We start from the raw sequence: 27,379 nt of genomic DNA on the forward strand, positions 1-27,379 counted from the left end.
AGGTACATAAACCTGGAAATATTGTACTGCTGACATGATGACCAGCTATAATAACAAGGTACATAAACCTGGAAATATTGTACTGCGGACATGATGACCAGCTATAATAACAAGGTACATGAACCTGGAAATATTGTACTGCGGGCATGATGACCAGCTATAATAACAAGGTACATGAACCTGGAAATATTGTACTGCGGACATGATGACCAGCTATAATAACAAGGTACATGAACCTGGAAATATTGTACTGCGGACATGATGACCAGCTATTATAACAAGGTACATGAACCTGGAAATATTGTTCTGCGAACATGATGACCAACTATTATAACAAGGTACATGAACCTGAAAATATTGTTCTGCGGTCATGATGACCAACTATTATAACAAGGTACATGAACCTGGAAATAACCTTGAAAACTTTAAGAGCCCAGCTGTGTTAAGGATAGGTATCTAGCAATTTTTTTTTAATTCCTAATTTTTTAATTTTTTTACAAAGTTAAATTAAGAGAAAATCTTGTGAAAAGATACCTAATAGGCACAAAAGATTCTTATTTCAATAAGGCATGTCTTTAAAAAATAATATGAATTATAAGGGGTTGCTAAAATAAAAATAATATCAACCAACAACCTCCCTCCCCATCTTATGTACCTAATTGTTTTTTGCCACTCTATAACCCTTATCTACACTTAAGTTAAAACTGTCGTGCTCTTGTTTTTTTTACTTCAGAATGCTATCCCCCTATCCCTGACGTATTTGAGCATCACCAACTGATCACAAGCAATTTCACTTCAAAGGCTCTTACTGTCAATATATGTATGCATATCAGGACGTAGCTTTCTGCTCTTTGCCGCATTTATGCATAGTTGAATAGGTAAAACTAAAATCACATTATTAATTTACATAAAAAATATAATATATAAAGATTTTTTTGTGTAAATAAAAACAAATTATTTTTATGTTACTGTTTGATTGCTATTAAAAATACTAATATATTACAACGTTTTAATTTTTGTGTATTGAAATTTTGAATAACTTTCTTCATAAATGAACGTGCATATAAAAATGAAATTATAAAGTATTGTCGATATACACATCACTAGCATAGATAGGCCTATCAGGCCTTTCATATTATCTATGCATATATAGATTTTCTTACATCAAAGCATATAGATACACATATATATGTATATCACTATGTTTGTGTCTTAATTATGTCACTTACTTGAAGGATATATTTATTATAATATCACAAGAAGACAAAACTTTAATCAAAACGTCTTTTTTTCGCCCAAGAATGAGGTTATGTGAATGAATGTTTTTAAAGCTATAATAGCATTGGAATGTTTCAGAAATCCACCAAAAAATCCACCAATATAGATCTGATACTATGTAATCACACAATATGATTTAAGGTTCCAGGGACTGCACTATTTCATCAGTTCTGTAGACAAGGGCGGTTGCAGCCAACAAAACGGGGGTGGCACTGAAAAAAAGAATAAATTTGTTAATTAAATTTACTTATAGGTGATTTTTCTTTATAGTGTTAAGCAAATTACATCAACAAATTTCTGGACCTATAATAAACTATATAAAGAAGAACCAAATCTGTCCATCGGGTAGCGAGATCTTTTGATACAGTAAAAAGTCCAGAAATTTTTATAATATGTAAACTTTTAAAAGCAATACAATATTTTCTAAATAATTCTAAGAATAATCTTTTGTAATGTAAACTTTTAAAAGTAATACAATATTTTCTAAATAATTCTAAGAATAATATTTTGTAATGCCTATTTATAACAAATGTTCTTAAGATGTTATTTCTTTTTGTTTAAATCTTTTTTTTGTCAAATCAGCATTTTTCAACAAAAATTGCCTTAATTTCACTTTTTTCTTTTATAAAAAAACAAGGAATGTATTTTTTTTTAAATTTTTCAATAGAAAATGTAAAAAATGTTTTGTAACATTCAAAATGGATAGACTTTGGAAAAAAAAAACAAGTCATTTAGTGTCTGCTTCAGTCCTAAAGGAGAAGAAGCTTTGCTATAAAAAATAGAATAAAAATCTTACTGTGGCTCCTTGAAGTATCCTTTCAGTGCATTGGAGAATGATCTGGAGGTTTCCAGGAGCTTCCTGCGGGATAGATCCAGATCCTGGCGCTGCTGGTCAGGTAGGAGAGGTGCCAGCCTGCCAGCAGCGTCCAGCAACAGCTTCATCTCACTGGCTACATCCCTGCAAAATAAAAACATTTAATAAATTTACATTTTATTATAAAGTTAAAGTATGTCCATCTTTGCGTCTGTCCACAGGATCGCGCTAACCGCTGAACCAATATGTTTTCCTATTTACAAAGTGGTTTCTCAAAGGTTCTGGGAAGGTTTATTTTTATTTTAGAAGGGTACCACCCCCGTCCATAGAGAAAACTTCCCTAGAAATCCCACCCTTACAAATTATTTTGTTTACTTTTTCTTTTTAAACTTTAAAATTGAGAATTGAGAAAGAACAGATGTCGACTTCTCCCCTCACCCCCCTTAATTGCCCTTAAATGTCAATAGGGGCGAAGACGCTATTATTTAGAAATTATTATATATACTTTGAGATAACTTTTTCACTTTAAATCCAAATATTAGGTATTATAAGCGTTGGAGGACTGGTATAGAATATTTAATATTTAAATTATGATTAGTTTGCAACAAATAAGTTCATTAATGCAATAATAACAAAAAATACTTAATAGTAGTCAAAACAATAATTATTTTTCCAGTATCGCTACGAAACCGATTAATATCCGGTGGATTAGAACCTGTTCTCAGCCATACTGAAATATTATGTAAACTTCGTATTATATCCAGTTTTCAACAAATATGAAAATGTACAATCATAAGATTACAGCCACTTTTTTAGCCCGTGCCTTGGGCATTTTGGGTCTTTCAAAAACTGGTTTTAATCTTATAATTGTAATTTTTATATCCGCGTAAAGCTGTTTATAATACAATGCGATAAATAACCATTCTAGCTGTCATAATTATAATTCCAACTGTTTGATATTTGAAAAATAAAAATAGCATAAAGGGATTAATATATATTTGAAACAATCAAAATATAATCCTTGTGTATTTTCTTAGATTTAATTAAACTTAATCCCAAAATTTTAAAGTAAAATACGAAACACATCAATTCTAATTACAAATATTATAAATTGTTTAAATTATCTGGATCTAAAGGGATAAGGCAACGGCTGATAAATTGATGTACATCCCCAATGATGATAAACAAAGTTACCCCTTCTGTAGATTGTAATTAGAGGTTGAGCCGTTTTGACCTTCAACTTAAGGAACCAACCAATCAAATTTAAATAAAGTCCCCAAAGTTGTTAAACCAACCAATACGAAAACGTTAGTATAAAGGTTTAAGGACTAGTGTAATAAAAAGCCCAATGTTCCCTCCCTCCTTGGTATATAATGCATATTATATACACACATATACACAAATACAATACATAACTATAAACACTTACTTTAAGGATAGTCAGTCGTATCATACTTAAACGGCATTAACCGCAAAATCGAAAGCCCAAATCCATGACAAAGACCAAATTGTGTCAAAAATGATCCATGTGACGTCATAAAAATAAGAGGAGAAGTGGGAAAGAAACCTCTACACAAGGATCAATTTTGATACAATTTGGTCTTTGTCCAAATCCATTAGTTTTTACATGTATATCCGTTCTCTGTATTCAAAGAAGGAAAAGATTATAGCATAAAACTATCATGTGCTAAATTCTAAAAATAAAAAATCCTAATACTATCTTAGGACCAATGTAAACCTTCCGAATAGGCGTTAGAAAAAAAACTTAATACTTTATATAATAGGATTTCACAGCCGCTAAAACTATGAACGGCTGGTGGTAACTTCCGACACTTTACCGCAGACTCTGTATGAGACCAATCAGGCATATTGCAAAGTTATTGTTTACTTGCCAAAAGTATATTTTCATTTGCAAAACCCAGAGAGAGAGAGAGGGGACAATGGGCTGTTTATTACACTAGTTCCAAAGTTATATAATAACGTTTTCTTATAGGTTGACTTAACAACTTTTGGGACTTTCATTGATAAGGGATTTTTGATTGATTGGTTCATAAAGTTATTTCAACCACTAATTTAAATCTACAGTAGGTGTTATTTTTTGTATCATTATTGGGTACGGACAATATATCGACTGACCTTTGTCTTATCCCTTTAGATCTCTGTGCAAAAACTTTCTTCGAATTACTAAGATTTATAGAGGACAGATAAAAAAACATTTTGATATGGAAACTATAATACAACGTCTAATGATGTCTGTGCGTCAGTCCTTCCGTCCGTCTGAATCTTAAGATCTCTGTAACCAATGAACCAAAGAGCTGTCCTTCGGTGGTATTAAGCTATTTTATCTATATAAATATAATGTCAGCTGTGGCCAATAAAGACAAATCAAACTACTAAACACTGAACGTCTAAGATTTTTCAAAGAGGGGAGGTAAATCTTAATATGCAGGGTTTATCCAATAATTGGTGATGAAATATATATACTTTTTTTGTATGGGGGGTTATTGTTATATTTTTTCGACAATAGGTGGTGTCCCATATTTCTTTTCTTTTTTTTTGGAGGGGGGGTAATGGGGCATTACACAAAAAAAAATACTCCCTTTGGAAGTACTTGCACTAGATTGCATAAAGACAAAATGCCAACAACTCTTTTTACAGGTAACATGATAAACATTAATAAAAATCCATAAAACAAGGATGACAACATCCATAAAAGCGAAGCACAGAAACGGTAGGACAAACAAACATTAATACTTGTATAGTGTCAGAACTGAATAATCAGAATATAAATGTGGAAGAGTCAAAGCAAAATTGTAAGTAAATTTGTTGAAAACAGCTTGATTCAGGATAATGTTTATGGACATACTTACATTTTTAGAACTTGATTATAGAGTTGCTTCGCTTATTACATTATACTTTGTAGTCCCAGGAATCAATATGCCAAAAATCAGATCAATCGGATGATTAGATCACATAAAAATTTGTTGTTAAAAAAGTAAAAAAATCAACTTGTTTAAAATGGACGTACGGACATTTATGTGATGATTATAGAGTTGCTACGCTTTCTAAATCGTACCTAACTATAAAAGGAATCACCATGCAAAATTTGAAATCGATAGGACAATTCTAACATGCCTAAATTAACGAAAAAAGCTATCCGTTACAGACGTACGGACGTTCGGACGGACCGACCCTAATTATAGAAAAGCTTCGCTTTTAAAAATTGCCTCTATCCCTTATTTGTGAACTTATTTGAATATGTATAAATCAAAGAGATGTGTCTGTAGCAATATCTGTTTAAGTTCTTTATATTTATAACCCAATAAATCACAAAACTTTTTGTCTGTGCTTAAATACAGTTCTATGGATTGTGAGATTTCAATCGGTTTATAAATATGGTAGGGAGCAATAAAATCAGCAAAATAAACATTTTTGAAAATATTGAAAAACATTGACTTAACCCAAAGGTTAAAAAGAATAAATTAGAAATTTCTGTTCGAAGATTTAAAAAAAAAATACATTAAAATCTAGAAAAAATGAAAATCTAATCTTCATGGGAAACTCTAAACCTTGTAAAAAAAGTTAGAAGTGGAAATATTATCTTATTGAGATTTTTAAAAAATTCAAATCAATCACTTTTCATTTAATAATGAAATAGCCATAAACTATCCCCGACACCTAAGTGAAGTTTCCTTACTATTGAAAACTCATTTCAGTGGTTACCGAGATTTTAACTAACTAACAATTTCTGTTTATAGTAGGAAAAGATTAGTAATCATAAACATGAGTATTTGATTTTTTTAAAAAGTATTTTGTTTATTTTTAAATTCTGAACTGTGATTGTATTCCTAAATTGGCCTATTTGTAATAAGAATACTTTTTTTCAGTTGTACTTTTCAGGGAAAGAGAACAAATATAAACATGGTTTACTATTAGATTATAATGTTTCAAATATTTATCAGTTTCTTAACTGATAAAGTTTCAGCGTTAGACGAATACCACATTAAAATTTATTATAAAAATAATCAAGAATTTACTATTTTAGGCAAATATTTTTTTTTCATATGACACATCTCCCTCGCTCCCTGGCACTTGTATGAAGTGCTCATGTAGTGGCTGTATTCATATTTAATGTGACTTTAATGATCTTCTCAACAAAAACATTTTTTAACATCTTTATAGCTAACTAGAAAAGGGTACTAGAAAAAAATGGAAATGTAAGAAAAGTGTAAAAATGACTTAAAATTACATAAAAAAAAAGATTTGTAACTAGAAGTTAATATTCTATCTAATAATTCAAGAAAGCCATACTGAAAAATATATTATTAATATCAAAACACCAATTCTATGATTTAAATCGTTTAACACAGATCGGTTTCTTCTTCACGGGGTAGCTTCTCATAGGTCCCGGGAATGTTTATAACTATTTTGGGGGAGGGTACCACCACATTCTCAAGAGAAACCACAAAAAATAGCATTTTAGAAAGGTTATGTATTATTTTTTTAAATCAAGTGCATATAAAGCATATATATTTTTTGCATTAATGCCTATTTCTTTATTTCAAACAGAGGAAGTTAGTCGACAATTTCAAAACATGGAGTATAATATTAGGAAATTGTTTTTAGATTTTGGCGGGTTTTCATAGCCTTGGGTAACAAGAGTAACACATCACAATATTATACTCTAACTTATAGTATTCTAAAGTTACATTAAAGAAAGAATATACTCTATAACACATCTAAACCTTCTGAACTCTCTATTTATTTATGTCATCAAATCCATACTTAAAATATGATAAAAGCATAAATGAAGAAAGGTTTGATGTTAGGATATGTATTACCAGTATCAACGTTTAGATAATCTGTTTAATTTGTAGCCTTAACCTTTATTCTTAAAACACTTTTTGTGCTAAGTAATAATGTGTTAATCGTTACTCCTAAAAGGACTTTAACGATATCTCAAGACGGCGTTATCCTCTTTGAAATTTATTTTTCAATTTTAAAAACCTGGCGGCGACACTTTTTTACAATTATTTTAGGTTAGGTTATAGACTAGGGGGCCGAGCGCCAGCGGCAAGGCAGGCTAGGGTGCCGAGGCTAGGCCGGCCAGGATTCATAGTTTTCTCAAGGGGGGGGGGGGAGATGGGTGGAAAGTGGGGATACTCAAATTTTGAAAATTGAAAAAAATCCTAAGAGGATATACCCTGAAGACTATGTGATTTAATTATGTATAGTTTGTTCTTAAAGGAATAAATTATTAATGTCACTATATCAGTTATTCCATATACATGTAAGTAATACATTTTGGGGTTTGCCAAATCAAGATTTTAGGTCACTGAACTATTATTGTTACTGTTTAGATAAAGGGATAAATTAGAATTTAAGCATACCAGGGTCAATCTAAAGATAGGAAGGGAGATGGTCGACTCAACATCCTAATTGACATAGCGATACCTTTTGTTAAAGAATTAGAGTAAAACAATAGAAGGGGAAGGGGTTAAATAAATATATGTCCTCACTCCGTGGACCCTGTGTCGCCTTTCAATTGGGTCTTTGAATATCAACCAATAGCGTTATAAATATTATGAAAGCCAAGTCGCAACAAAAGAGCATAAAGCGGTTTGCTAGCAGACTAAAAAGCTTTCCAAGAAATGGTCCAGGTAATTATCTATCTATACTTAATTCATTTACTGTTCAAGACACTCACACATATTGCAATCCTTTCTTTCTTTTATATTTAAAAAATATCATGAGTCTGAATAAAATCTGATAATCATAAGAAAATAACTTAGTTAGGTGTTTCAATTTTAAACTCCTTTGTTCATCCCTTTATTTGTGGAGTCAATACTCGTGTCAGTATGACAGATAATTTTGCCCAGAGGACATTTTTCAACAATATACTTCTGCATTAACTATATTTGTACAAATATGCTATAGGGTGTCCAACAAAAAAGGTAGATATAGCATAGCTTATAATTGAAGTTAGTTCATACATAATTCAATAATCAAAATTGAACTAGTAAATCAATGGAGATAAAAAACAAATATTAAAACCCAATTAAACAGAACAGATTATCTGTTTAGTCAGATAAACTATCTTCCATTAAGAGTTAATCAAAACCTTACTTCTTTTTTGGTCGTTCTTAATAGATAATTTTCAGAATACGTCCTTGGGTATCAGATGGTTTAAGGGGTTGCTAATTTAATTGAATATAAGTCCAAATAAAGTAAATTCCACTTTATTCGTAATTCAAATTGTCAGAGAAAGGTATATTGAATATAAAATTTGATTAGTTATTATTTTCAAGTAAGATACATTTATAAAAATGAACAAAACTTTCACTTTCATTAAGTTATTTTCTATTTTTGGTAAATTTAAAACCCTCTCATATTATAAGTAGTTACTTTAAAATAAAAGGTTTCCTTCCTATAAAGCTATAAGTAACAATAACCAATAAAACTAAAAAAAATAATAAAATACACAACTATTAAAATATCTTTGCTTAATTTTTACCTTGTTTATATAATTTGAACCTTATTAAAGGTATATGACAATGGCCGAAGCTTAAGTTATTAAGCAAATGAATAAATGAATTATTATAAAACTTTGAGACCACTGTAATAAACAGCCTATTGTCCTCTCTCTTCCTAGATAATTGTACAATTGATTTAAAGTCAATCATATTCTATTACTTAAATTTAAGGGTGGGCAAAAAATTGTTAATATTTTAAAAATTGTGGCACATTGCTTTCAACTTCAAATAAAAAATTGTCCAGTATAACTTCCAAACCGATTAGTTTTCAAGGGATTAAAACCGGTTCTAAGCCATACTAAAAAAGCATGTATGGCATCGTAATAGAGACAATTAATCACCATACTCATATTTAGAATTAAAAAATGAACTTTAGTGATTGGTAGTATCAATTAAAAATTAGCTTAGAATGGCTCCACGTTATTAAAGATATTTCAGGTCATATAGTTTTTTTTCTTCCAGTTTCCTATCCCCGTAATTGAAGACCACTCCTAAACTTGGAATATTAAATTTCCTTACGGAAATGCTTATTTTATGGATAATATGTAGTATGTCAATATTTACTTTAAACTCAAGTATACATTATGCTCATGGTTGAGTTTGCCTTTGGAAGCATTGAATTATTTATTACTATCGGCTACGTCCCTAGCGTTAAGTGGATCTGTCTTAAACAATACCAAAACCCAAATAAATAAAGTTATATCCATTCAAGGACCTATGTGAAGCTTCTTTCAAAAAGAGAAGTCGATTGATTCAGTAGTTATTTAAATCTTTAGCTTCAGACAAAAATCTTTACTACTTTATATAGTAGTACAGGCTTATTTACAATTATTCTATACAAAAGTTACATGTCTTTCTGTCGGTACTGAAAGATTTCACTTTCCAGTGTAGCTCCATAGGTCCAGGGAAGGTTTGTAAGTGGAGGGTTGACTGCCCCCCCCCCCCTTCGCTCAAGTGCCGCATTAGAGGCCTCTAGGGGTGGAATATAAGTATCTATATAGGCTCCAAGAGAATAAATTTAAGAGTTCCATTTTTTCTCATTGAGGTTTTGTTTTTCCAATTTTGTGCATGTCCATTTTGAACATTGTTAACCCGTTTTAGTAGTTGGGTATAACTGATTTTATACAATTCACCTATACTAACTATTTTAAGCGCCTTTTATTACATAAAATGAGACAAAGCCTCCTCTGAAGGTCAGGGCTGTTAATTAATAGACAGCTATTATATACTAAAGCACCACAACTAGTTCCTTGTGTGATCAAGAAAATAAAATTACATCCAAATTTAGATCGTATTTTAACTGTTAAAATGTAGATTAAAGCCTTAATTGGAACCCCACTTTTGTATTAGTCAGCTGAATTTAAGTTGCCGATTGTGTACATAGTTTCCTCGGCGTTTCCTCATCCTATCTCAATATTTACTACGGGCTAAAAAAGCTACAAACTTCAAAAAAATCTAAATTTTAAACATTAAAATTTTGAATGTATAAACGATTTAGGTTTTTTAGCTGGAAGTAAATATTGGGATAGTATGAGGAAACACCGAGGAAACTGTGTACACAATCGGCAACTCAAATTCAGCTGACCACTTTTGTATTTTAAGTTTGCGTGTTAATGTGTTTTTAATCATATTGGGTGCATTACTTATACATAATTATTATGAGGAAGTAACAACAGAAACAGGGTTATTTCTTCTCAGAAAAAAAAATAGTTGCAGCAATCACTCAAATGCCCTGTTTCATATCTATCTATGTATAATACAAAGTAGAATGATGTTTGTCCGTCCGTCCGTCCATCTGTCCGTCCGTCTGTCCGTCCGTCTGAAGCTTAAGATCTCGGTAACCACTGAACTGATTGGATTCTACTCTTCAGGGTATATACCTACTGGTCCTGTGGTGGTTTTATGCTATTTTCTTGGGGGGTGGGACACCCCCAACCCCCCAAAAAACAAAAAAATCCCCCCCATTTTTTTGCAGAAGATTGCTTTGGTGCTTTTTTTTTGCAGAAGATTTCCTTGGTCATTTTACGAATTTCACCTTATTTTTTTTGATCACCTCTTGGAGCAAAGCCCCTAGAGGCTAGGGGCGAAGCCGCTAGTCTACAATAAGGTACAGAGTCATTGTCGATATTATCTAAAACACTATGATTACTATTAGAAACCTTGCTTTAATGTGTTACATTAATAACATTTACAACGTAAGACCAACTTTCTCCACCTTGTTTAACTTTTAGATCCAATCTTATAAAGTCTTTGGAAGGTTTTAGGCTATTTTTGTGACATCTCTTTTTTCCTTCGAATATGAATTCTCTAGATGATGAAAGTGTTAACTGAATTTTTCATTGATAATTTTATTAAACAAGTCCCAATCCTCGGAAAGCTATCTTTCTCCGTTTCATTCATCACTTAAGCGTCTCATTTAATTTAACTGGTTACACCCTTTACATTATAACAAGGGCTCGGCAGCCGTGCGTCATCCGCGACTAAGCCTTAAAGTAAAACCCTTTTGGAAGCTGTGAACATTTTTTTGAAAAATGCATACCTAACATCTGAGGACTCTAATTTCGAAAAGCAGAAAAATAGCCTAAACCCAACTAAGGATCTGTAAGAAGCTTCGCTGTAGAGGAGAACTATATCGGTTCAGCAGTTAGCGAGAGCCTTCACTACGGAAAAAAAAACTTACTACTTTAAATAATAGGATAATTTAAAGGGTTAAAAACTGTATCTCCCCATCGCACTGTCAATGTTCCGTCTTTCAATTGGGTCATTGAAAATCAACCAGTGGTGTAGTGTGCGTTGACGCAGCCAAATAGCAGGAAATAATTTGGTAGCAGACGAATAAGGTCATTGAAAAGGGAAGGGAGGTAGTTATCTGTATATGCTATAGATCTGTTATTGGACATAGATTAAATATAATACAAACTAGACAAAGTAATAGACAGATAAATTTAAAATTATCTGACAAATAACTAAGCAAGTATGTATACAGATAGATAGATAAAGTTTTGATAAGGGTTTGATAGATAGATATAGAATATTAGATAAACTAAGAATGATGGTTTGAAAAGAAATGGTCCTAAATGACTATAATTTAGAATTGAAAGGCATAACTACACAAATGATCATTACAATGCCTTACACAGATATAAATATATACACTTCTGAAAGCTGCAGGCATATAGGGATAGGACAATAGACGAAAAAGAAAGTTTCCATCCATATTATTTTAAATGAAATTTGTGTAATAATCTTGCAAACTTACAAAGCTATTAAAATAAGTTTAAATCATAAGTTTTAGTTGATGTATCCTTATATAAAAGTAACAGGATGTTTGTCTGTCTATCTGTACCGAAGGATCTATCTAACCTCTGAAATTATATGGTTTATAACTATTTTAGGGGAGGGTACCACCCAAGAAAAATGCCCCTAAAAAAAATGAACCCCCAAAAAAATTTTTGTTTTACTTTTTCTTTTTAAAACTAAAATTTAAGTCGGGGGGTTAAACCTCTACCCCCCCCCTCCCCCCCTACACCAACAATTACAAGTGCTCCTAGAGGCTTTTTACAATGCAATGTAAAGATAACCATTCCTTGTTAACAAGAATAAAACTTTTCCCTAAACGTCTGAAAAGGTTGTGTGGGTCTATGTGTAAGTTGAAGCTTGTTAAGTTAAAAGGACATTTCTCAAAAGATACCCTTAACCTTGCGGGGAATAATGATTACAGGCACTTGAGAGATAGTTAATATGACATAAAAATATTTGAAGTTAGAGAAATAGGTAATAGATATTAATATAGGATAACATTTACAAAAGTGCTATAAGAAGTTTTGTCTTAATAAAAATTTTCAAACTAGAATATTCTTTCCTTTATTCCTGACTAATTGTTTAGTTTTGGTGTCAGGGGTAATTTGACCATTTCAAAACATAACTAACTATCTTATTTATTTACCTTTCAGACTTATTTTCAAAAGTTTTTATGATAAATTAACTGACATTTTGATTTCCTTAATTTCAATGGATTATTTTTATATAATGTTTTTCGATATTATTATTTCTTATTTAGTTACTTATTAAAAAGTAATGCAAATATTTTACTTTTTATGTTTTCTACCGTTATCGCCGTTTGTAACGGTAAATAACGGTTCCACGGTGATAATTTTAATTTCATACTTTTTGAATTTTAATGCTGAAGAACTTTGCTTTTGAGTCTATCTTAATATCTCTTATATTTTCCGAGATAGGATAATTTTGCATGTAATGCCACCTCCCCCTCCTTATGATATAGTTTTGGGGACTAGTGTCCCCTCCCTACCAGATTTTCTAAGTGAGGTAAGAAACCCCATCCAAATTTCTCTTCTAAAAAATACAAAAAAATATTACTTACTTTATAATCTCTAAAAATGCATTTCTATGGTTGATGAGAGCCGGCATCTTGTGAAGAGTCCTCCGCAGCGCAGTTGCCCGCCGACACAGCTCACCAGCCAGGGTGGCTGTGGCAGTTGCTGAACTAATGTCCACACTTCCTTCCCATTTGAACTCCCAGCCACGGCTGCCTGTATCCTCCCATTTGCCTGCAGATGACATTTATTACAATACAATAAGTTTTTTAAAAATATTTTGAGATACCATTTCTAATAAATACATTTTTGATTATTAAGACAATCTAATTTAGGGATCTAAAGGGATAAGGCAATGGCCGATCAAACACTCAAACTAATGAACAACCAATAAAAATTCAATACAAGTCCCAAAAGTTATAAAGCCAACAAATAAGAAATCGTTAATTTAAAACTTTGGGGTCTATTGAAATTAACAGCCCAATGTTCCCTACCTCCCTGGTCTAATGATTTTATTCTATTTTGTCATAAATAATCTCCAAATTCAATCTAATAACAAAATAGAAACTATGTAAAGGACACCAGTCTAATAAAACAGTTTTGGAGAACCGAAGCCTGATAAAACAACTTGAATTTTGAAGATTCTATAGAATCTATATCCAATTTTAAATGTACTGGTTAAGAGCAAAGTGCATAAAAAGTTAAATAAAGTAAACACTGGTGAGAGTAATGTTTATTTATGTGGACAAGAGAAAACAAAAATAAATCATTTTCTGTTACTTTTAAATATTTTATTTTCATACTGTATAGAAAGAAAAAAACGTTTAGACTTACATTAGAGGTGGTCATATACTGTTATAGAGCTAAAGTGACTAAATACCTAGGGGAGCAAAATATCTCCTTTTCTGTCCAAACACCCGGGGTATTAGATTAAGTAACATAGTGGCAGTAGGAACCTTTTTTAACGTCTTTAGTTATGCCATGGTGTTAAGCCGAGTACCTAAGCCGAACCTATCACCTCCACGACGACGCGCAAGTGCGCTACGTGTTGAGCGTATGTTGATATAAGAACGCACTAAAACCCTTTTGATAGCACTTTTGAAAAATAGGGTCTAGAGCCAAGAAAAAGCGTTCTTCCAGCGCTGCTTTAAGCCAAAGTTAGGGAAATAGTGTAACGCACGCACAGAAAGACATACAAATGATGGAAAAGTGCTTATTGTTTAAAAAAAATTAAAAAGGGCATGCTAATAGTGAAATTATTTGAAATTGTCATATAATAAACTAACATATTGTTTTAAGAGTAATCTGTCCCAAGATGTATTTTTAGTTTACTTATTCTTTGTACTGGTTGTACAAGAGAAATTTCAAACTCATGTTAAGGGATGATGATATGTATTCTAAAGATAAAAGTGTAGTACAATCAGAAAAAAAAACAGTTTATCAAAGATACATTTCTTATGTTTGAATGTTTAATACGCTTTTTTAAATGCTCTTTATATATCAACTTAAAGATATAGTAATGATTAACTTTTTTATGCTATCAATTTTAAATAGCCAACTTGTTTTGTTTTGTTTTAGAAAACATGTCACTTTCATGCATATGTTTTTCTTGAAGAATTTTGTTTGTTTTTTATTTTGTTCATTTCATGGGAAAAGAGGTTGCAATAAAACTGCATTAAATAAATATGCATGTTATCGTACATCTGTGCTAAGTTTTATTTTTAGCTATAGCAACAAAAAACAAATTATATCTGTTTAGTAAGAAGATATCATGTAATCATCTAGATTTTCTGCTTTTTCATTTATGTATTAGCTAGTCCAATGAACTAGTTCTCTCATGGATGAATTGTACAGATTTTGGGCTGGTTTAAGTCTATTGACCTTCCCCATTTAATTTGACATTTGTCATTAAAGGCTGTAGATGATACTACTGAACCTAACCTAACCTAAAGTAATCTTTCAAAAGCTACTGTGAAAATTCGATGAAACCCGCAAGTTCGTTTTCTTATTATGACCAAAAAATGTATTCATCTATTTTTAGCAAATATATAGAAACACTTTTAAAGGAGGAGTTTTAGGTAGTTTTATATTCATGGTACATTTCCTCAGCAATAAATACAGGTGAGAAAAAGAGAATATTTATGAAAATAAAATTGAAAAAAAGTTACAGCTTAAATCTAAATTATAAATAACAATAAATTGCTAAAAAAGTTAGTATATAACTACTAGCGCCTGCGCCCCTAGCATCCAGGGGCTCAGAAATTGAAAGGTTAGTGTAAGAAAGAAAAATAGTCTAACCATCCTTATCACCTAAATCTAAAAGTAAACCGTTAAGAGATATTTGTGAAGCTCCCCTACAATGAAATTATCAATCGTATCAGAAGTTATAAATCGAAATCTTACGCTTCAGACAATAAAAACCTTACTACTTAAATTATAGAATAGCGGCTATCCCTCATTTAAGAGCTTTGCTTTAGAAAGGAAATATCTAACAACTAAAAATACTAATTTTAACTTAAATAGAATGGTCATTTCTAATTTATATGGCTTAACATTTATAAATCTATCTACTGTATATATAAAGAATAGCGGCTACGCCCATGGAGGCCTCTAATTGCTTTTTTTTACATGATGCGTAACCTTTTCATGCTGTGTTCAAGTCTCTGAATAAAAAAATTTGATTTTTTGTGTTTTTTTCTTGGGAGGTTGATGGTACCCTCCCCCAAAATAGTTTTAATCTTCCCGGGACCTATGCGAAGCTACCCTGTTAAGGACAACCTAATAGGTTCAGTGGTTAGCGAGATCCTTCGGTACAAACAAACAGACAGACAAACACACATCCTGTTACTTTATTATGAGGATTTAAAAAAGTTTAGTTAAATATATTATATACTCATATTAAAATTTTGAAATATGTACTTGAATACCTTTTCTGCTAATACAGCTATAATTCAATATTTAAATGACTATTCCCTTAGTAAAGTTTTCAATACAATATTAAGATATCCTATTCAAATAAACTCATCCTTTTCATAACTAAACTTTGCTTTGGACAGAGTCAAGGACATAAATTGTGGAGAAATGATAGGAAAAATTTTTGAATAAAAAGTATTTGGGTACATTTTTTTTATAAATTGTATTAATTTATCTTAATCTTTTTTTACTTTATTTAGTATTAATCTTTATTTTCCTTTTTCTAACATCAAAGCTACTCTTTATGTACTTGTATACATTAAGTCCATCTGTACATTTAAACAAATATTTGCTTATTAGTGCATTTTAAAAAAATATTAATTTTAAAACACTGATTGCTTAAATCATGAAATAAAAGATCTGTTTGAATATTTGTCCTGATCCTTATTTTATTTGCATTACTTTATCTGTTGACTACAGAAGTTTGGGATATGGTTTTATTGGTGAATCTTAATATTCTAAAATCTCTAGTTGGTCTTTTTGTCCAGAAATTAAGGAATAGGTTCTATAAAGGAATCAGGACAATTAAGAAGCGCAGCAATAACAAGCTAAAAGGAAATATTATAGTACAATTATACAGTAAAAGATCAAATTTCAAATTCTATTAAAATTTGTACCCATCACTTAATATGACTTATTTTATTAGAAAACTCATTTAAAAAACTTTTTGATTTTCAAATCCAACAAATAGAAATAATATAACTAAAGCAAATTACATATAAAACTTTATTGTAAGCTTTTTTTAAGTCACAATTGATAAAAGTACATAAGAAATGAGGTTGTATACTGATTCCTACACCCTAGATTTTCTGTTTGCTCAGAACAAAGAAGTTCCAACTAATTCATTAACATTATAGATCTTTATTTCATAATCAGGAAAAAGGAGGAGTAAAATAAAAAATGAATAGAAACTACAAATTTTCAATGCAAAGTTAAAAGAATTTAGCATTTAAAATTGTTTAACATACCCGAACTTTTATTTATTTTTTGAAAGTTTTTATTTGACCTGCTAGAATACAAGTCTCGGTCCATTCCAAACATTAAGAAATTATGTCCCTAGGAAATATTGGGCTGATTCATTATTCTTGTCATTATATAAGAATACAGGTTAAGAATTCATCCAATAACAAGGATGACAACATCCATAAAAGCTCTGAAACGGTTGGACAAACGAACATTAACACGTGTAGAGTGTCAGAACTTATTAATTAGAATATAAATGTATAACAGTCGAAAAAACGTAAATTTGTTGAAAGTAAATACAGGATAATAATTAAGGACATACTTGCATTTTTTGGAATTGATTAAAGAGATCTTTCGCTCATAACAATGTACTTTGTTGTCTTAGGAATCAGTATTCCAAAATCAGGTCAATCGGATTATTATATCACATAAAAAATTGTTGTTAAATAGTTAAAAATCATCATGTTTAAAATGGACGTACGGACATTCTGGTAACGATTATAGAGTTTGCTAAGCTTTCTAAACTGTACCTAACTACTACTTTACCATGCAAAGTTTGAAATCGATAGACGGACGGACCGACCATAATTATAGAAAAGCTTTGCTTTTAAAAACATTGTGTATATGAATTCAATAACAACATAAATTGAATCAAAAAGAATTTCACGTTCCCTTTTAAAGATATATTGCTCACTTATTGAACTAAGCTAGTCTGAAAATCTTTTAATTAATATAATTTCATATTAGATTGTCTTATTATATTTATTGTCTTATTCATTAATTAAAAAGTATTTTTAGTGATGTAAATTTTCAGTAAAATAGTTTATCTAATCGTCTTTTTTTCCTCAATCATTGATGTTATTTTGATAATATTAGTTCCAAGTGATAAAAGGTTAAAATAAATAAAAATTTGTGTAGCAGAAAAAGTAAGATAAATATCATTTTGGTCCGTCAACAACTTAGCAGTTGAATTTGGTGTTTTCAACTTATACATTTGTGTAACTTCTTTATTATTGAATATACCAAACCTTATCCCTTACATTATAATGTGCATTAAAAAATTTGCATTGGCAATTTTTCTAGCACACTTCAACTAACAAAGATGCATAGAAACAATTTCAGGGATAAAGAGATAGATATTTTGAGGATTATTTTTTATTATTTTATTTTTTTTTTGCCTAGAAAAGATGCAAAAATATATATTATGTATATAACTACATGGTAATGGACAATACTATAATTTTTCTTCAAATTTAACTCATGCAGTTCAAGTAAAGAGGTATTGAATTAATCTAAACTTTTTAGGAAGACATGTATTGATACATCGTCATTATGGATTTTTAAAAGGGATTAAGATTGTTGAAGTTAAATTCAATATCTAAGAATCAAGTCAGTGACCTTATTGACAACTTGACCATTAAAATTATTTATATTCAAAAAAAAGAAAGCTACATAATTTTTGTGTAAATAACTAATTTACATTTTGTATTGGGATTTTTCGCAGTAAAAGCTGCAATAAAATATGAATTATCTGTTAAATTTACAAATTTGTAAAAGCCCAGGCCCTTCCTTGACAATGCAAATAGGCATTTGTGTAGAAATACACTACATCCCAAGTAGAACATTCTTTCCCCCATTCTCTTATTTGTAATCTAAATAAAATATATTTTTGTATTTATTATTTAAGGTTTATTAGGGTTAAGTGTTAAGTCTAATGGTACAATTTAAATAAAGATTTTAAAATAACTAGAATGAGATCAGGGTGTTGGGGTTGTTGATGGTTTTCTTTTGATGAAAGGTTAATACCATTTAAGTCATCTCACGAAATTGTTGGTATTTTTTAGCATCAAATTTTGTCTTACCCATCAATGGACGACCAAGTATAAATGTATACATATGTACTACAGAAAAAACATTTAGATGAGTGGATTTTTATATTGCTATCTAATATAGATTATCTAATAGATGATTAAACCCTTCCTACTATAAATTGCTATGTAATAAGACACATAGTAGAAATTAAATTGGGGGTCTTTTTTTGGGACTTATTTTTAGTTAATATGGCTGAATTTTTTTAAAAATGCAAAGCTATGTTTAAATCTGTGTCTACAATGTTCTACATATTGTTTTCTAACCCTTATCCCTACTGGCACAAATTTAAACCCCAAGCAAAGTTAACATCGCTTTTGCATTCATAGTGACATTATTTACAACAAAAAAATTAAAAAAAAAACTCTGGCAAGGATTGAATAAAGAATTATGATGCATTATTTCATGTTTTTAATGTAGATAAAAGTATCAAGGATAAAGAAATATATAAGTAAAAGATTAAAAGATAGCTGAAAGTTAATACCAAATGAAAGAGTGAGAGGAAGGTTTTGCATAGGTATCCAAACATTTCAACATCCAAATTCTAATCAATTAATTTTAAGTATCCTAAAAAAAACAGTAGTTTTTACTTATGTCTATTAAAATGAGATACAACCAAAAGATTGTTGGCATATGCTTCATTTTTTATCTCTACTAGACACTTGCCTAAGTATGTGTTCTAATGTGTTACTGAATTGATTAATTGAAATGATTAGATCAATTTTGAAGCATATTTGCCTATCCCTAAATTTATAATAAAAGAATGCATTATTATATTCTTAAAGAAGGAAGGTCTCAGCAAATTGATAAAAGGTTACACACATTCACCAGGCATAAATGGATAGGTTAGGAGTGGATCAGGAAAATGCTACACATACACGTTAACTTTTAAAATTGAGAGAAATGAGATCGAAACAACATTAAACGGCAAAAGAAAATATATATTTCTTTAATTATTAAGAATTTTGCTTTGCATGGTAGAACATTGAGTGAAGGATATTAGTAGATAAAGCATATATGATATAACCCACAAAATCTTTCATTTGCCATCCTATATCTCTGCTATACATATGCACTGCATTTTATTGTGTATATTCATAAAGACTTGCATAAGACTGATAATGTAATAAAAGTGTATATTACATTTAATAACGCAGAATAAATCAGAATCTCTAAAATTGCGGGCTTTACTAGTTTATTATAAGTTGATTCATCAAAATTCAGAATTTTAGCAGAAATATTTTCTAAAAATTGAGATTAATGTTCACAAAGGTAATAACATTTGTCACCCAAAGAATATCTTTTGATTTTGTTAGAATATGTCTTTAAACCTGTAGTCTAATAACCAAAAATCATAATTTATGTAACTTTTATTAATATTAATACATAGGGAATATCAAACATATAAAGGTTGCACTAAAAAAGTAGATTATTCAAAATAAAGGTCGTTAATGGGAGCTAATAAATACCATTTCCTTTAATTTATGTGTTTCTGACCGACAGACTGTTGAAATTATAAAGTTGGCTTGCTAATAAAATTTTTGGATGTCCAAAATGGTCAATTAAATGTGTTGCCCTCTATATACAACAAATTGATTGATTTGGCAAAAGACAAGAATTCTATTCTACAACTTAAAGAAGACCCGCCTATAATAATATTAGTCATTTTAGGGTTTTCATACTTAAAGGTTTTTTATTAATAGAATTATAATTTATGTTATATCGTTGTTAATACTCCAACTTTATTATATATTTATTAATTAGGAACCTTTATAATTCGAGGTGGAGAAAGAGGTCATAAAAACCTATTTCGAAATCTGCATAAAATATGTTAATATGTTTTTCACATGGTCATACCTATTTGGAAACGGGTACACCTATCTATGTGGAAGTATGTAAATTTGGATTTCAGGGTTTTGGACAAACAACTGCAAACTATATACATTTTAAGTTTCTTAAATAAAAAAAATTTTGCTTCAGTTGTTCTTATGGTTAAAAAAAATAATTTTAAGACCTTAACATAGCCAATTCTTGGTTATTTTTATATGAAAAAAAAACACTTTGATGATCAATAGATAAAATACAGCAATTTAAAAAAAAAAAACTGTTAGCTGAAAAAGGTTTGGTTAGTCTTAAATATGGATAAATATTATATAAAAAAAAACTAAAAACTTTGAGGACAAGAATTCATATTTAAGTAATAATGTGAGCAAAAATAAAGTATCGCAGTAATAACAAGTTAACTCATGAGCTTTGGCAATATGCATATATTTCCTTGCAAAAAGTCACTAAATTTGACATTTTTAAAATTGAAACAGCAATTTATGTATCGCAAGTTGTTGATAGTTAGTTCTAGAATCGTATTATTAAACAGCTCTCCGCGAATAAAAAATGTAAAATTACAATATTAAAACCAGTTTTTTAAGCTCCGAAATGCCGAAGGCACGAGCTAAAAAACTGGTTTTAATCTTATGATTGTACATTTTTATATTCGAAGAAAACTGGATATAATACGATGCTAGACATATTTTTTATGGATGAGAACCACCTCTAATCCACCGGATATTAATCGGTTTCGAATGAATACAAGAAAATAATTCTTAGTCATTTTAGATGACTTATTTGGTCATTTACTCTTTTTTTTTCATGTTTACATATTTCTGTTTCTGGGATAACGGAAAGGTTATATTGTGAACATTTAGTGTGGGAGGTAAACATAAATATTAAATATGTTGCGTCTACATGTCCTACAAAGAAAGTCACACTTAAAATTTTTGTCATTTTTTTTACATTTTTTGTTTATTTATAATAAGCATAGAGAAAAATCTTTTTAAAAAAATTTCTTATATGATTTTAGAAGCAGTTTTCCGCGGACACAAATATGAACATTCCTTTTTTGCCCCTACAAGGCCATAGCTAAGCTTGATAAATAAGATTTCTATATAAGTTGATATTGACAATATCTATATAATTTTTTATTTATTTAAAAGAATGATGTTGCCTTACGGCAAAGAACCTTGTCAAAAAGAAGCAAATTTCGGGCAATGAATTAATTATTATAATAAAGTAACAGGATGTGTGTTTCACTGTCTGTGTATCTTTCATTTACTTTTCAAAAAATCGAAATAAAAAAACTGGTTTTGGAATTCAACTCCCCCTTCTTTAAGTGCCTCTAGAGACCTCTAGGGGGCGTAGCCGCTAGTGTGATTTAGCAGAAAAGACAATACTACATTTTGTTAAAATAGTGATTATTTGGGCAGGTAGATAATCTGCATCTTTTAATAAATTTTTAAGAGTGTTTTTAAGAAAAAGTCATTTGAATATTAAATTATGAAATACAGAAGAAAAAATCTGAAAAATACATAAGAACAGGAAAAAATAAGGTGGAAGGTTTTAATAAAAAAATCCAAAAATATGAAGTTTTTATTTAAAAAATATACCTTTAAAAAAAGATTTTATTACCAAAGCAAATCCTTTTTTGCAGATTACCTATCCCTGTTCCAGAATATTTAATTCAGACAAAACCAATCAAAATATAATTATGATGGGGGGCTACCGTGTTGTATATTTAAATTTTGTAATATATTGTAATTTTATAAATGTGTAAAAACATGTTTTGTATTCAATTCCAACGGTTATGGGTTTGAATAGATTGATTAACTCACGCTAGAAGTAATATTAGTGTAAATTGACATTTGTCTAACTGTTAAATTATATATCCTTGTTTAATTTTTATTATGAAATCTAATTAAGTCGAAGGAAAGACACTCGACAAAGTGGCTGAAAAAATGAGCCGTGTGACGTCAATAGACACATCTCATTTTAAAGGGTTTCCTTTCCCACTTCTCCTCTCATCTCTCCCTTTTTATGACGTCACTTGGCTCATTTTTTCAGCCACTTTGTCGAGTCTCTGAAGGATCTCACTAACCGCTTAATTAACATGGTTTTCCTTTAAAGTGAACCTTCACGTGCCCCTGATGTCTCTAGGAGCGTTGCCGCTCATTTGATAAAAACTGTTAATTGTATTATAATAAAAACCTAGAGCATTATCTCCTTTGTCCACATATCTTCCTCTGTGCATTGTATGATGGGGCTCCAGGGAGTGAGCAGCACCCCATCCAAACTCCACCTGACCCTGAACAAAATTATTATATGATGGGGGGTTTAAGGGAGTGAGCAGGCCTTATTTTTAAAAAATATTGAGCTGTTGTTTAAATTATACAAAATTATAAAATGTAAAGGCAGCATTCTTACACTAGAGACATGTAGACAATTTTTTTCAGTATAATTTTGAAACTCATTAATATCTGCTGGATTAGAACCTGTCCCCAGCCATACTGAAAAACCATTTATAGCATCGGATTACAAAAAAATTGCAACGAATTTTAGAATTAAAAATCAAAAACTTGAAATCAGTTTTGTTAGCCTAGGCCTTCGGCCATTCTGGAATAACAAATCTTGTTTTAATATTATAATGTTTCATTTATATATCCGCCGAAAACTGTCTATAATATGATGAAATCAATAACTATTATACCTTTCTATCGGCAGAGGCTGACCGCTTAGCTTTCCTAACAAAAGACCATCTGCTGCTAAATTTGTTTTGCTGTTGACCTCCTACAAATGGAAACATGTTAACCATTATTATATTTCATTTGAAAATTTATTTACAAAAATGAGAGGGTTAAAATTGAGCGGTAGTAAACCCCTTTTTAGTAAATCAATTTTACCCCCCCCCCCTCAAAAAAAAATATTTCTAGGTGGTATTATTTCTAACATTATTCAAACCCCCCTCCCCCACTTATCTGATTAACTACGCGTGAGCTTTAGATCCAATATTAGTGTTTTTAAAGCCGAAAAATATAAAAAACTATACTCTATATCTATAATAGAAGCACAGACAAGTGATAAATTTATTTTGTTGTCCTTGCATTAGTAAAACAATAGATAGGAAGGGGTTTAATAGCTGTATGTCTGAGGACCCTGTGCTGACTTTCAATTGGGTCCTTGAAAATCAACCAATAGCGTCGGGAATTTTAACACAGCCAAGTCGCTACAAAAGAGCAGAAATCAATTTGATAGCAGATGAAAACGGTCTTCAATCAGAGGATCCAGGTAGTTGTTTGGTTATACATCTATAATTATAGATTGTCCCTGCTATTAAAAGTAAAATAAAAACGGTCATTTTACCTGAACTTTGTGGGGGTGGTGGTCTTGTATTTCCAGGGGAGGGTGAACAAGGTCGAGACCTGGACTCACGATGTTGCATGGTCATCAGGCCTGAAACAGTGGACATCGTCAAATCAATCGATAATATATTATTACTTGGAGGATGCACGAGATTGCCATGTACTCTAATAAAGTGATACTCGCAGCTAGCTGAAATAACGATACTCTTCATCCATCCACTCCTCTCTTACTGGATGTATGAACTGAACAATAAATGAGGTCCATGTTAGCAACCTGAATAGACGACAATTTTTTCCCTGTCAATATATCCACGTATATTCTTTATCCATTGACATTGTCAAACAACAATTTAGAAATTCCTAAAGGGGTAGTGTCACGAAATGCATTTGAACTTAATTTAGTGAACCGCTTATTTTTTCCTGGGTAATTGGTTAAACTAAATTTATATGGCATATATTTGTAAGAATTTAAATTTTCTACCACGTAGTTTTCAAGTCTTGATATTTTAAAAACTACGTGGTAAAAAATTGAAATTCTTTCAAATATATGCCATATAAATATAGTCTAACCCATTAAATAGCAAAAAATATGCGGTTCACTAAATTAAGTTCAAATGCATTTAATGAAACTACCCCTTTTGTAGTGTTTGTTTTTTCATTCACATATATTATCTTTTTTTTGAATACATTCTAATCAGGGCTCGGTAGTTGCACGTCAGCCGCCTGAAAGTTTTATGCAAATCAGCCTTTTACAATTTCTAAAATTAGCTGGAAATTTAAACCTAAACCAAATGTAACAATTTTTCTTAAACGGAAACAGGTTTAAATTGCAGGTTTCTCCTTATATATGTCAAAATATATCAATAAATGTGATAATATTAATTTGCAAACTATTAATCTGCCATTGAACCATACCTATTTCCTTGATAATAAATATAAGGGATAAAAAAGCCTTTATCTAAATAATCACCAATTGTTTAACTATATATGAGACGCCTCAAGTAGTTTTATGATGATATAAAAACAATAACTTTTATGACAATAAACAAACCATAAGGAAGTTTCATTTTTGCAAATATTTTTGCACTGCCATTTGATTGCCAATTTGTAGCAAACAAAAATATATTTATTTTTTAAATCTTTTTTCTATTTTTACAACAAAGAGCAAATTTTCTGTTTGTTTTGGTTGTAAGAGTGATACAAACTATTGAAAAAGTATTTCATTTTCCAAGTCAAAACAGTTGGCATTCTATCAATGTGCAATTTTATATGTTTATGTCGACCAAATTAATCATCTATAATACAAAGTAGAATGAGTTTGTCCTTCTGTCCGTCTGTCTGTCCCTTAGGTTCTCAATAACCACTGAACCGATCGGATTTTAAACTCTTCAGGGAATATACCTTTTGTTCCTGTGGTGGTTTTAGGCTATTTTCTTTGAGTCTGGGACACCCCCAACCCCTCCAAAAATACAGTGAAGCTTTTTATATGTCCACAGAAGGTTTCAAGTTTTTAGGGGGAGTCTACTCCACCCTCCCAAGAAAAAATCCTCTCTTACACCCCCACCCCCCCAAAAAATAGTTTTTTCTTTTAAAACTTAAATTAAGTGCGCCTAGAGGATGGCTGACATAACATCTACAGTCAAATGATATTCAAAATATACATGCAAAAATTTTGTTTACTTATGTTAAGAAATTCATGAATACCATTTTTCTAATCTTGTTGATAACAACTACGCAGCGTTGTTCGCAAAAAAGCAAAAAATCAGTAGATACTGTCTCAATAATAATTTATTTTAATCACCTCCGTTTTGAAGGCCACTAAGATGTCCCAGAAAATTGGGGTTGGTAAAGTTTGTTTAGAGAGGGTTGTTTTGATTCAGAGATTTTGAAGTTATTTTAAAAATATGCTAACCACTGAACCGATATGGTTCTCCTTTTTCTCATGGGTCCTGGGAAGTTTTATAGCTATTTCTATTTCACTCGGAGGGGTACCACTACCCTCCTAAGAGAAATAGCAAAAAAAACTAACCAATGTAATGGCTAAAAATTATTTTTGGTAAACAGCAGATCTTAACATAGATTGAAAAAAAACATTTTACGTGCCCCTAGAGGCCTATAGGGGCGTAGCCGCTAGTTAGGGAATAATAATAATAAACAATTGTAAATGCAGAGAAAAGAAAAATAACTTTTACATTACTCTTTGTTTGAATTTATTTGCGCGATATTTGGTTTGCAAAAATATCCCTTTACACATGATAGTACATATTTGCTACTGTTGGTATTTGCTAAGTCAGCCAGAGCAATTTTGCAATCCAGGGATAGGTAGTACTATATGAAGAACCAGCGGATACGCCCCTAGAAACCTCTAGAAGTATTTAAGGTTGGAGGTGGGGGGAGGGGACAGAAAACCCCTTACTAATAATTTATTTTTTAAAAGGAAAGTGGAATTTATTTTTTAAAGGGGGAGAGTAGTTTTGTTCTATGGGTGATTTCCAATGGGAGGATGAACAAAGTTATAAAACTTCCCTGGACACATTAAAAGCTTCACTGTGAAAGAAAACCATATCAGTTCAGCGGTTACAGGGATCCTTCGCTACAGACAAAAAAGAAAGGCATATTTTTAACTAGAATATGGTACAGTATTAATTTCCTATAACTTTAATTAAATTAGGTGTGAATTTATGTTTTCTAAAAACTGGAAATTGTATAGCTATTTGAAAAGAACACAGTCCACCAAGAAAGTTTGTTTGGCCACTTTAAATAATTTTTCAAAGCTTTGTCAATCCTAATCTACTATTTTTTCTTATCAGAATACACCTCCCTCCACATACAAAGCCTAAAACCCAATCTCTGACCAATTTTCTAGGAGTTTATTTTTCTTTAGAAGTAGTATTAACTTTCTTTCAAGTGTCTTTTCTGTATATTTGTGTTGTATAACCATACTAAATATTAAGATATATAAGTTTTCCGGAATTTTAAAGTTAGGGGGAGATTTGAAATCTGCATCAAATTTTGAGGATTTTTTTTTAAATTCGTTTTTTCTATAATTCTTTATCTAAAAGCGGAAATGCAATTTAAGTTAATTGATTTTGGCATCTGTGATTGGTGGATTTAAAAAATCTGCGCTCTGATTGGATGGCGTACATCATTCAACCAATTAGAGCGCAGGTAGTTTAAAATCCACCTATCCTATTAGTCAAAATTAATTAACTTAAAATGCATTTCCGCTTTTAGATAAAGAATTATACAAAAAACGAATTTTATAAAAAATCCTTAAAATTTGATGCAGATTTAAAAATAAAATCTCCCCCTAACATTAAAATTCCGGAAAACTTATATATCTTATTAAATATACCTAATTAAGAAATTGCTTTTAAATAATTATTTTCTTTTTATCATTATATGTTTCTTAAAAAAAAGATAAAA

At 30.5% G+C, this 27,379-nt stretch overlaps 1 protein-coding gene across 1 annotated transcript in view; it reads right to left on the reverse strand.

The window, feature by feature from the left end:
* Window positions 1-481: 481 nt before the first annotated feature.
* Window positions 482-27,379, reverse strand: part of LOC145312171 (uncharacterized) — a 150,908-nt gene continuing 124,010 nt past the window's right edge. The window contains exons 6-11 of the mRNA XM_080151358.1: window positions 23,955-24,044; window positions 23,302-23,381; window positions 22,803-22,899; window positions 13,007-13,193; window positions 2,075-2,236; window positions 482-1,490 (exon numbers count right to left, since the gene is read on the reverse strand). Of these exons, the coding sequence (XP_080007484.1) occupies window positions 1,415-1,490; window positions 2,075-2,236; window positions 13,007-13,193; window positions 22,803-22,899; window positions 23,302-23,381; window positions 23,955-24,044 (692 nt within the window). The 3' untranslated portion in view covers window positions 482-1,414. The remainder of the gene's footprint in view (window positions 1,491-2,074; window positions 2,237-13,006; window positions 13,194-22,802; window positions 22,900-23,301; window positions 23,382-23,954; window positions 24,045-27,379) is intronic.

This window comes from Acartia tonsa, chromosome 2, assembly GCF_053477335.1.
Source record: "Acartia tonsa isolate MP-2025a chromosome 2, ASM5347733v1, whole genome shotgun sequence".
Lineage (NCBI taxonomy): Eukaryota > Metazoa > Arthropoda > Copepoda > Calanoida > Acartiidae > Acartia > Acartia tonsa.